Source organism: Schistocerca piceifrons, chromosome 2, assembly GCF_021461385.2.
Source record: "Schistocerca piceifrons isolate TAMUIC-IGC-003096 chromosome 2, iqSchPice1.1, whole genome shotgun sequence".
NCBI lineage: Eukaryota > Metazoa > Arthropoda > Insecta > Orthoptera > Acrididae > Schistocerca > Schistocerca piceifrons.
Window position 1 is genome coordinate 702,542,042 of NC_060139.1, and position 13,219 is coordinate 702,555,260.

The following is a 13,219-nucleotide window of genomic DNA, read 5'->3' on the forward strand; positions in this document are numbered from 1 at the left end:
AATTCTGTAACTGACATAGACTTGGGAAAATACATCTGTCACCGAGTTTTTTTTCTTCTTCTTTTTTTTTTTTTTTTTTTTTTTAAAAAAAAGTTTCTTTGTTGAACTACACTATAATGATTAGACATTCCAACTACGAAGCTGAGCATACAAACTTAGACAAAACTTTAAATTATGATATCTTCTATACCAGTTCCCAATTTTGACAAAATCGAAACTACACACTGCTTGAAACTGCACTCAGGTTATATGTCAAAACAACATGAAAATTCATCTAGTAGTTTTCAAGATTAGTATGTTCAAACAAACACACATAACTATTTCAGATAAAACTTTCAAACACTTTTTTTTTTTTTCTGTCATCCGATACATTGCTGATACATTGCCCCAAGTTACAATCAAGTTACCTGTAAGAACATCATGAAAATTTATCCACTTGTTTTGGAGATCAGGAATTACTGGTAACTGTACTCTAAATGTAGCTTCTTTCCACACATGTGATAATCCAAACAATTTGTTATCTTTAATCAGTCTAACTTATCATTAACAAAATAAAAATTCTTCCACATTTATAAAAACCAAATTAATAACAAATGAAATTATGCCAGTATACCTTGGAGAAGAGCTAGGACTGCCTAGAGTGGGTGACGCCCTCCTTGGAGGCAACGGAGGAGGTGGAGCTGCAGTCACAACTGTAGCTGCTGTTGCTCTGCGTTGCAATTGTGGAGAAGGATGTGGGGATATCATAGGGCTTCGTCCACCCTGAAGACAAAAAATACAATTTGTTTTGTTTATTAAGAATATGTTTGTGTGGCACAGACCAGTGTTGATTAGGTATTACAAGGTGTACAACTTTGCTTTCGCCATTTTTTCCCAACATTTGAGGCTTTAATGAAACAAACTGGTTACACATGTATCATTCAAAATATTTTCCATCGCTGGCCACTACTTTCTCCCATCTTTTGGGCAGTGTACGAATCCCACATTGAAAAAATTATTCATCTTTTGAAGTGATCCACGAATCGATCCAACTTGTGACTTCTTCATGAGATCGGAAGTGTTGGTCAGCCAGACCATGCACCATTGATCTAAACAGGTGATAGTCAGAGGGAGCAATGTCTGGAGAATACGGTGGGTGGGGTAGGACTTCCTATTTTAATGTTTTCAGGTACGTTTTGACCCCTTTTGCAACATGGGGTCGAGTGTTGTTGTGCTGCGAAATCACTTTATCGTGCCTCTCGCTGTATTGCAGTTGTTTGTCTTTTAATGCTCTGCTCAAATGCATTAATTGCATTTGATAACAAGCACCTGTGATTATTTCACTTGGTTTTAACACTTCATAGTACATGACACTGAGTTGGTCCCACCAAATGCAGAGCATGATTTTGGAGCCGTGAATATTTGGTTTGGCTGTTAAGGTGGAAGCATGGCCGGGATATCCCCATGATTTTTTGCATTTAGGGTTATCATAATGAACCCATTTTTTGTCCCTGGTCACAATGCAATGCAGAAATACCTTCCGTTTTTGCCTCTGAAGCAACTGTTCACAAACACCGTTCAACGTCTCTCGGTTTCAGCTCACATGGTACCCAAGTTCCTTCCTTCTGAATCATTCTCATAGCCTTGAGATGTTTTGAAATGGCTTGCTGTGTCACTCCCACTAATTGTGCCAATTCTTCTTGACGTGAATCTTCACTCAGAAATGTCTTCAATTCTGCATCTTCGAAAACATTCTCTCTTCCACCACTATGCCGGTCTACGACGTTAAAATCATCATTCTTGAAGCGTTGAAACCATTCACAACACATTCTTTCACTAATAGCATCCTTACCATATGTACTTGAGAGCATTCAATGAGACTCAGCTGCTGTTTTCTTCATATTGAAACAAAACAGTAACACCTCCCACAAATGCTGAGAATTAGACTCGTAAACTGACATATTCAATCAAGAACAACTTTATGATGCAGACACAAATCGACTAATGTTTGAATGAGGTTATGTTGACCGAGGTACAAGCTAACTGCCTGATGTCTGCAATCTGTTTCTTTCGACCGCTGCTTACTGTTGTCGCCACCTATCGGCAAATGGCGAAAGCAAAGTTGTACACCTTGTATGATTTTATCCAGTCCCTTAGCTCTGTAAATTAGCTTCAATTGTGATTAATTTCCTTTTCCACACTGTTGGAAAGTGTCATGTCTGGGTAAATAGCCCATCAACATAGCACAACCTACCTCAAGCTGCCATCTTTACACATCTATGCTACACTGTGACTTGGTCTCAAGATGCTCTGACACCAGGACTTAGGCATTCAATGACCTGTTACTGTGTTGTGTTCTTAGATAACTGTCCTTAACTATGGTCCTTCTGGACATAGACTTTTGCCTTTTTAGAGTCAGTGAACTTGGCTGCTACAGAAAACAGTTACACTCCTTTATCAGACTACTGATATTCACAAACAGAATTCGTTGTGACTTTCTGTTTAAGTCAAACAGTAGTTTACTATAGAACTTTGAAGTGTGATTTGATGTTGTTATCAATAAATGTTTTGTTCCTTGTCTAACTGGGAGTGAGTTCTTGCTTACCAAGCCTTGGATGGGGCACTTCAGTTATTGGCAACAAGAAATGGACTCCTGTCCTGTGCCCCAGGTAGAGAGAGCTTCCATGTTTTCTTTTCAAAGGCATGAGCACCCAAGTGTTCTTATGCAGCAGATGCAGCAAACCAAGCAGCAGGCACAAAACCTGAAATATCCAAACGACCGTCTTGCATCGAGTCCATGGTGAAGGGTCTCAGGACGTCACCACCACCGTTCCCACCATTTGACAAGAAAGCGAAACCATGGGTTACAATGTCACCTGTAACAGCACCATATTGCGCATGGAGTCTCAGGTGATATCCAGCAGCATGCCTTTTTAGTAGCTTACACTGGGGCTGATGTCTATTACATCCTTCAATAGTTAAATCCAGAATTAAAAGAAAATGACTTTCCTACGAACAGCTTAAAACAGTATGGATAGTATTGTGATTCAAATCCATGAGTGGCTGTCCATCATAAATATTTGTAATTGTCTTAACAAGATGGACAATCCCAACATATATGGCTCACACAGTTGCAAGGACTTTTCTGGAGTTACAGTTACAGTGCAAAAACTCCAATTGTAAACAACCATATGCTCAGAGACACGATTTCAATTCATTTGCCTGACAGGGGACACAGAAACGATCTTCAAAAATTGAATGATCACTCATTACCAACATGCTTCCAGCTCATTTGAGCATCTGAACAGCCAGTACAGAACTCCTGACAGATGTTCTCTACCCACCTGCCCACCACTAAAGGCGCAGACCCAGACCCACTGTACTGGCTTCACAGCTCCACTGAATAAATCTTACCCTCTGCAAAAACTTTTGAGAGGCCAGCATACCCAGAAATTACAACCCTACAGCAATTGTTTCATCATGCACCATAGACAGCAATGCTAGTTATGACATGTAAAGTGTAAAACCTGTGGTAAATCAGCACATAACACAGAAACCTGCCAATCCACACTCAAAATGAATGTCAACAGCAAGCTCTTTGGAAACTAGGACTCAGATTTGGATGCTCATGTGTCTTCCAGGTGCAAGCAACCTCTCTCAGATGATCAAAATATCCATGGGTGTACTGCCGGTCTACAGTGTCCAACGGGCACAATATTTCGGCGATCATACATGTCGCCATCATCAGGTGACATGTATGATCGCCTAAATATTGTGCCCATTAGACACTGTAGACGCCGGGAGAAACTCAAGAATCTCCCTCAGATGAATTGTTAGCACTGGAAGTGTCGCTTAATGATGTTCCTGTCACATTCTAAATAGATACAGGCTCTTCAACAACCACTATTATTCAGGACACATACAAATGGCTTGTCTCACTACCCCTGTGATCTTTTTCAAAACAACTGAAAATTTATAGCAGTGATAACATTGAGGTGGTGAGTTAATTTTTTTTTCCATGATCAAATATCAAAAATATCTTTTGAAGGCTCACATATTGGTCATCACCACATGGGGATCTACAAATATCTTAGGACTGTATCTTTTTAACATGCTCAGTTTGGAAGTGTATGATTCTATGAATCAAATCCAATCTTTTGCACCTATTACCCATCTTCACGAACTTTTGATGTCCTAAGCTTCAGTATTTTCCCACCAGGCTACTGGATTAATGGATTATGAGGCATATATTACTTTGAAGCTTTTGCCACTCCCACATTCTTCAAAGTATGTAATGTGCCGTTCACTTTGAGGGAAAACTTTGCATGGAATTATAGCAGTTGCAAGACAAACGAATCCTGACACAGGTCTCGAGCAGTCTATTGGCTACCCAAATTTTTTAATCTTTGATGATTTGAGGTAATTTTAAGTCAACAATGAATGCATCATCTATAAAGACACTTATCCCATTTTAAATGTCAAGAATATTACAGTAAAACTTGTCAGGGTATGCTGTCCACAAGTCATTGTCAGAGACCAAAACCTACAGCTGGCATTATGTGAAGATTTCGCTATCATCCTGATGATTAACACCCCTTTTGGTCTATTTCAACACAATCATCTTCCTTTCAGCATTGCTAGTGCACCAGCCATTTTTCAATGGTATCTGGAGCAACATACTCAAGGAGTTCCAGAAGTGGCTAATTATCTTGATGATATTCTTGTAATGGCCACAAATGCCAAGGACCTTGCCACAAATTTTGTAGCCCTTTTCAGTGTCTTACAAAAGGATAACCTGAAATGCAACAAATACAAAGGCATCTTTTTTGTGCCACAAGTGGAATATCTGTGAAATATTTTCAATGCTTCTGTGATCCACCCCACTGCTCACCACATTGAAGCTATACAAAAATTCCCAGCACCATGGGACTTCAAACAGCGAAAGAAAGTATTATAACAACTCTACTACTCACAAAAACATACAGAAATTCCTGACACCAAAGGACTCCAAACAGCTAAAGTCAGGGTTAGGACATCTCTACTACTTCACAAAAAATCAAAGCAACTGTTATCCCAGTTGCGGCAAGCCCTTTCTGAATATGAAGTGAGTGCTCTCCCAATCATTGCGCTTAACAGTTTACATGGATGCATCATATTATGGTCTCGGAGCAGTTCTCTCTCATAAAGTGAACGGTGTTGAGTGCCCAGCTGCCAAATTGAAAAGGAGGCTTTGGTCATTACACTTGAACTGGAAAATGTTCATGATTGCGTGTATGGTCAATGTTTCTGTTCCTTTAAAGATCACAAACCACTTCTACCTCTGTTAAACACTCACATGAACATACTTTCTAAGATGGCAAGGCACCTTCAACGTAGGGCTTTGTTCCTCTCTAGATACCCCTATGACATCTAATACTGCTTGAAGATGCAGCATGTGAACACTGCTGCACTTTCCCATCTTCTAGTAGAACAAGATCCAGAATTTGATGCCACACCATAGGTTTGTTTTCACACATATATGAAGTTGGAAAATGTGTCACACATTTTCCCATAAACACTACATCAACTGCCAGACTGTTGCCCAAGGATCCTGTCATCCACAAGATCATGCAACTTGTGAAATGCAGGTGGCCAATGGAGAAAAAACACATACAACACTCAGAAGTACAGGAGTATTGGAACCGTCTTCATAAACTATCAGTGGTCAGTGGAGCCCTCCTCCTATACAGCGAAAACAGTAAAATCATGGTTATCACTGCAAAAGCTTTACAACACTGCGCTGTCATGGTAAGTTTGGAACAATCATCTCAAAAAGACTGGCTTGCGAACATGATTTTTGAAAAGGCTTTGACAAAGGTATTGAACAAATGGCTTGTGACTTGCCAGCACCATCAGCTCAAGGTAGCAGCACAGGCACGCAAATACTTCCCATGGCCTCTGGCAATGTCACCTTGGTCCAGAATTCATCTTGATTTTTCTGGTGCTTTTCTAGATTAATCTTGGCTAATACTGGTGTATGCTGAGAGCAAAGTTCCTTATGTTTCATGAATGCAATCAACCACGACTGCTAGGATTACAAAAGAACTGTCGCACATAATTTATGTTGAAGGCTTGCCTGAAACCACTATGTTTGACAATGGACCTCAATTTACATCAGCAGAATTTTGTCAATTCTGTGAACAGAATGGTATCCAATTGGTCCAAACAGCACCATATCATCCAGCATCAAATGGCCAGGAGGAATGTTCCATCAGAACTTTCAAAACCCAAATGGCAAAATTGCAACACAGGTACTATATTGAGATTTTCTCACTTTCCTTCTCGCATCGTACTGTTCTACACCACAGGATGGGGTGATGGGGTGAGCCCAACAGAGAAGTTGCATGGCCAATTACAGCTCTCTCAGCAAACCACTGTAAAACCTTTTACTTATGATCATTCTTCTCTGAGGTCTCACTGCTATTGCTATAAGATCCAGATGATGTGTTGGTGATGGTATTCTGTCCGAGTAGGCATCATTCAGTTCCAGCATGCATCACCTGCCTCCTTGGCAGAGTCATGGTTGACGTCCAGTTGCCAGACCAGTCTCAGTGCTGAAAACTCTAAAAACAAGTGAGTCCTCACAGAACTCAGGGTGCCTCGGCAGGAGACTTCTTCACCGTTTCTGTTCCATATCTAGTCCACCTGGAGCCTGACAGTGACAGAAAGCTGCTGCAATAACATCAGGACTAAGCAACCACTGGACTCCTTGACACCAGTTTCCCTGATGACACATCTTCCACATCCAATGCCCCTGTTTCCACAGAAATCAACTGCGAAAGCCCAGAATCATCACTCCCTCCAGACACCGGCGACGGTAATACCAACATCTGTGACATTCAGATGGTTCACTATCACTCCTCCTGGGCGATATGGAGGGGGGAGAAGGGGGGGAAATTGCTGTGTCTGGGCATATAGCCCACCAAAATAGCAAGACAACACCAACAGTAGACAATTCAGGAGCTCTTAGGGGCCACATAAATGAAAGCCGAAACAATGCAAGTTCTGAATGACAACAACCACCATGGTGTGTTCTCGAGGGCAACTCAGGATACCACCACTGCATTCTATGGCACTTGTCTCACTGAAAGGTGGCAGCCACATTGCCCCTAGATCTATTTGCTTCTGCCATATAAAGTGACTGCAAATAGTGTGTGACAGATTCTTCCACTGATACTGTACTTAAGATTCGATGTAGCCAGTGTCCAGCAGTCTACAACTACTCAGCAGCGTGGAGAATGTAGTATACAGGGCCTACCTCAAATTACCATCTGTCCATGTCTATGTTAGACTGTGAGTTGGCCCCAAGAAGCTCTGGCACCAGGACTCTGGTATTCAATGAATTCTTACTGTATTGTGTTCTCAGACAACTGTCCTTAACTGCACTTCTTCCCAACATAGATATTTGCCTATTTAGACTGAGCAAACTTGTCTGCTACAACAAACTGTTACAATCCTTTATCAGACTTCTAAAGTGCTCAGAGACAGGTATAATCACACGAATAAAACATTCTCTGTTTTCCAGCCGTGTCAATTCAAATAAAATGCTCGAGCTTTCGATGGCCATCTCCGCCATCATCGTCAGGAGTTCACTGACTGCCAGGGCTGTTACGGTCTCTCGCTTATATAGGCATGATGACATCATCAGCAGCCAATCAGATCGATCCAATGTGGCGCGCGCATGTAAGTCAACCTGGGCAGCTTGTGGCAGCACCGGTGACGCCAGGTGGCGCCAGGGGGAGGCGCCACGTTTGAAACTGCTGCTCCCACGTCGCGCATCTGTCTCTGCTTTCTTTCGATGTCCAACGCCCATCCCCATGCCCTGCTGAGTGTGTATCCCTGGTCTCTGTTGAAATTGTTTCTGCTTAAGCGAATCTCGGCCGCTTCCTTTATAACGGAAGCATGAGCCAGCACTTTTGTATTTTCGAATGTATCTTATGTCCGTTTTCTAGGCAATGCTCCGCTATGGCCACATTGGATCGATCTGATTGGCTGCTGATGATGTCATCATGCCTATATAAGCGAGAGACCATAGCAGCCCCGGCAGTCAGTGAACTCCTGGCGGAGATGGCCATCGAAAGCTCGAGCATTTTATTTGAATTGACGTGGCTGGAAAACCAAGAATGTTTTATTCATGTATGCTGTTGCGAAAGACTCCGAGGACACAGGTATAATCACAGACAGAATTTGTTGTGACTTTGTTGTTTTTAACTCAAACAGCAGCTTACTACAGAACTGTGAACTCGTCAACCTGGGAGTGAGTTCTTGCTTACTGAGCCATGGAAAACACTCTTCAGAATGTTTTATCTTTAAAAATGCAGTGCTTCAATAGAAACAGACAGACATAAGTTCTAACTAACCAGGTTCAAAGCCTTCTGCCAACAAAATAGCTTTACACACTGGACTTCGGCACTTTCCACCCTCAGAGTAACTGTGAAGCTAATTGACTGATGAGAACTTTTAAGACTGAAGTGTTGAAACAGAAACAACAAAAGAGACTTTCCCTCATTTAAAATTCTTACTGAATCATACAACTTTCCTTGTGCAAGGGTCCTGCAGAGTTCGTTCATGAACATCAATGCAGAATACTTCTCTCACACCTGCCTCTGTAATTTTGTCCAAGCAGAAGATCATATGATGACTCCTCCATTCAATCAGTGCATGAATACCTAAATGGCAGATATTGAGACAAGCAATGCTGGAACAGAAAATCAAGAAAACCTGCTCAAAAGGCAAGAACAAAAAAAAATCAAGAAAACCTGCTCAAAAGTGCAAGAGGCATGTGGACCAGAGTAGACACCTGCAAGATTTCACAGAGATCATCTGATGGAACTTGCTCCCTTTCTAGCAGTAGTTTAATATATGTTGTGGAGCAATGAAGGATAGCAAGCAATTGGAAAAAGTGCAGAAGATTCTCATTTTCAAGAAGGATCATCAGACAGATGCATATAATTATAGTCTAATATCACTAACACCTATTCAATGTATAATTATGCAAGATGTTTTATGCTCATGCAAATATGCCATGGATCTCACTAAGGCCTTCAGAGACTGTAGGCCCCACCTTGTTCAGAAACAGATCTCCCAAGCCTTGTCTCTCTAGTTCCTACACACCACCATCCAGCCACAAAGGAGCACTACTCTCATGACTCAATAACACCCATGACTGGAATAACTGAATAACATTCTCCGACAAGGTTTCGACTACCTCTTGCTATGCCCTGAAATGAGGTGTGTTCTGCCCACTATCCTCCATAACCCTTCCACAATGGTATTCTGCCACCCACCCAACCTATACAATATCCTTGTTCATCCCTACAGCAACTCCCTATACCCCAACCCATTGCCGCATGGCACATATCCATGCAATAGACCTAGATGTAAGACCCGTCCCACGCATCATCATCCCACTAACACCTACTCCAGACCTGTCACAGACATCTCTTACCCCATCAAAGGCAGAGCTGCCTCTGACAGCAGCCACATGATCTACATACTAAGCTGCAAAAATTGTGCTGCTTTCTACATTGGCATGGCAACTAACAAACTGTCTGTCCACATGAATGGCCATGGCTAAATTATGGCCAACAGAAAGCTAAACCAATTAACTGCCAAAAATGCTGCCCAGCACAATGTACTTCACTTCACTGATTGCTTCACAGCTGGGATCATCTGGTTCCTTCCTACCAACACCACCTTTACTGAATAGCACAGGCGGGAAATCTTCCTACAATGTATCCTTTATTACCATAAACCCCTGGCCTCAACCATTGTCAGTCCCTGTCCTCTACCTACCTATTCCCTTCCCTGCTCCCACTCCAGCACTATAGACACCTTCTATTCTGCCAACGCACCTACAGTTTCCCCCCTCCTTTACCTCCATTCTTTTCTCTCCCTCTTTTCAGTCTCCGCCCCCCTCTCCCAAGCACAGCCCCCTGACTCTGTGCCTAGCACCCCTAAACTGTTCCCGCCATATCCCTGCATGCTCTCGCAGGCAGTGTAACATCTTTCCCCACACCTACCATGTTATCCTTCCTAATCACTACCCCATGCCTCCTCCTTACCCCTACCAGCTGCCCCAGATTACTGCTCACATTAGACCCAGTCACAGTTGGGCCACATTAGACAGAGACAGTGGCCATGCTTGTGTGAGTTGTGCTTGTGTGAATGTGTCTGTGTGTTTTTTATTTCTGAGGAAGAGCTTTTTTTGTTCCAAACCTTAAATGTTTAGCAATCTTTTCACTGAGTCTGACATCAAAGCCTACTCTTTGTGCTGGGTGGCAATATATACTGTTGTTATTCCACCTGGGCTTTCCATTATTAGAACTGTTATATTCATGGTTGTAATTAAGCTGATTATATTAACTTGTTTAAAAAACTTGAGCATTCATTTTAACAAAGAGGAAATATATAATTTTATTTTTAACTTTGTACGTGGTGCAGAATAATGTGATTGGGACAGTTTCTTTATAAACTTCTGATCAGTGTTTTTACTGAAGCTTAAAAATACTGCTATTTCATGTACCATACCATGATCTCTTATTTATTTATTTATTTACACATCAAGTTTCATAGGACCAAATTGTGGAGCAAATCTCCAAAGTCATGGAATGTTTCACCACATGAAATTACAACATACAAGTAATAACAGATAAAAATAAAATGTTTACGAACCCAAAAAAAAGCCAAGCCATAAGTTTAAGTAAACGCAATCAACAATACAACAGAATTAGTTTAATTTTTCAAAGAACTCCTTGACAGTATAAAAGAAGTGACCCATGAGGAAACTCTTCAGTTTCGGTTTGAAAGTATGTGGATTACTGCTAAGATTTTTTAATTCTAGTGGTAGCTTATTGAAAATGAATGCAGCAGTACACTGCACACCTTTCTGCAGAAGAGTTAAGGAAGTCTGAAAGAAGTGACCCATGAGATAACTCTTCAGTTTCGGTTTGAAAGCATGTGGATTACTGTTAAGATTTTTGAATTTGAGTGGTAGCTTACTGAAAATGGATGCAGCAGTATACTGCACACCTTTCTGCAGAAGGATTAAGGAAGTCCAATCCAAATGCAGGTTTGATTTCTGCCAAGTATTAACTGAGCGAAAGCTGCTTATTCTTGGGAATAAGCTAATATTGTTAACAAGAAATGACAGTGAGGAATATATATATTGAGAGGCCAATGTCAAAATACCCAGACTCTTGAACAGGGATCGACAAGAGGTTCGTGAACTTTTTTTTTTGTCATCAGTCAACTGACTGGTTTGATGCGGCGCGCCTGAATTCCTTTCCTGTGCTAACCTCTTCATCTCAGAGTAGCACCTGCAACCTACGTCCTCAATTATTTGCTTGACGTATTCCAATCTCTGTCTTCCTCTACAGTTTTTGCCCTCTATAGCTCCCTCTAGTACCATGGAAGTCATTCCCTCATGTCTTAGCAGATGTCCTATCATCCTGTCCCTTCTCCTTATCAGTGTTTTCCACATATTCCTTTCCTCTCCAATTCTGCGTAGAACCTCCTCATTCCTTACCTTATCAGTCCACCTAATTTTCAACATTCGTCTATAGCACCACATCTTAAATGCATTGATTCTCTTCTGTTCCGGTTTTCCCACAGTCCATGTTTCACTACCATACAATGCTGTACTCCAGACGTACATCCTCAGAAATTTCTTCCTCAAATTAAGGCCGGTATTTGATATTAGTAGACTTCTCTTGGCCAGAAATGCCTTTTTTGCCATAGCAAGTCTGCTTTTGATGTCCTCCTTGCTCCGTCCGTCATTGGTTATTTTACTGCCTAGGTAGCAGAATTCCTTAACTTCATTGACTTCGTGACCATCAATCCTGATGTTAAGTTTCTCGCTGTTCTCATTTCTACTACTTTTCATTACCTTCGTCTTTCTCCGATTTACTCTCAAACCATACCGTGTACTCATTAGACTGTTCATTCCGTTCAGCAGATCATTTAATTCTTCTTCACTTTCACTCAGGACAGCAATGTCATCAGCGAATCGTATCATTGATATCCTTTCACTTTGTATTTTAATTCCACTCCTGAACCTTTCTTTTATTTCCACCATTGCTTCCTCGATGTACAGATTGAAGAGTAGGGGCGAAAGGCTACAGCCTTGTCTTACACCCTTCTTAATACGAGCACTTCGTTCTTGATCGTCCACTCTTATTATTCCCTCTTGCTTTTTGTACATATTATATATGACCTGTCTCTCCCTATAGCTTACCCCTACTTTTTTCAGAATCTCGAACAGCTTGCACCATTTTATATTGTCAAACGCTTTTTCCAGGTCAACAAATCCTATGAAAGTGTCTTGATTTTTCCTTAGGCTTGCTTCCATTATTAGCTGTAATGTCAGAATTGCCTCTCTCGTCCCTTTACTTTTCCTAAAGCCAAACTGATCATCACCTAGTGCATTCTCAATTTTCTTTTCCATTCTTCTGTATATTATTCTTGTAAGCAGCTTCGATGCATTAGCTGTTAAGCTGATTGTGTGATAATTCTTGCACTTGTCAGCTCTTACTGTCTTCGGAATTGTGTGGATGATGCTTTTCCGAAAGTCAGATGGTATATCGTCAGACTCATATATTCTACACACCAACGTGAATAGTCGTTTTGTTGCCACTTCCCCCAATGATTTTAGAAATTCTGATGGAATGTTATCTATCCCTTCTGCCTTGTTTGACCGTAAGTCCTCCAAAGCTCTTTTAAATTCCAATTTTAATACTGGATCCCCTTTGTTGTTGTTGTGGTCTTCAGTCCTGAGACTGGTTTGATGCAGCTCTCCATGCTACTCTGTCCTGTGCAAGCTTTTTCATCTCCCAGTACCTACTGCAACCTACATCCTTCTGAATCTGCTTAGTGTATTCATCTCTTGGTCTCCCTCTACGATTTTTACCCTCCACGCTGCCCTCCAATACTAAATTGGTGATCCCTTGATGCCTCAGAACATGTCCTACCAACCGATCCCTTCTTCTGGTCAAGTTGTGCCACAAACTTCTCTTCTCCCCAATCCTATTCAATACTTCCTCATTAGTTATGTGATCTACCCATCTAATCTTCAGCATTCTTCTGTAGCACCACATTTCGAAAGCTTCTATTCTCTTCTTGTCCAAACTATTTATCGTCCATGTTTCACTTCCATACATGGCTACACTCCATACGATATGATCCCCTATCTCTTCTAAATCGA

The 13,219-nt window shown here is 41.3% G+C and overlaps 1 protein-coding gene across 4 annotated transcripts in view; it reads right to left on the minus strand.

The window, feature by feature from the left end:
- The window catches only part of LOC124778022 (E3 ubiquitin-protein ligase CBL-B-B), a 184,124-nt gene that overhangs the window by 77,120 nt on the left and 93,785 nt on the right, over positions 1 to 13,219 (minus strand). For all 4 annotated transcript variants that reach the window (XM_047253601.1, XM_047253604.1, XM_047253602.1 and 1 more), the window contains exon 8: positions 614 to 762. In XM_047253601.1, coding sequence (XP_047109557.1) covers positions 614 to 762 — 149 coding nt within the window. The remainder of the gene's footprint in view (positions 1 to 613; positions 763 to 13,219) is intronic.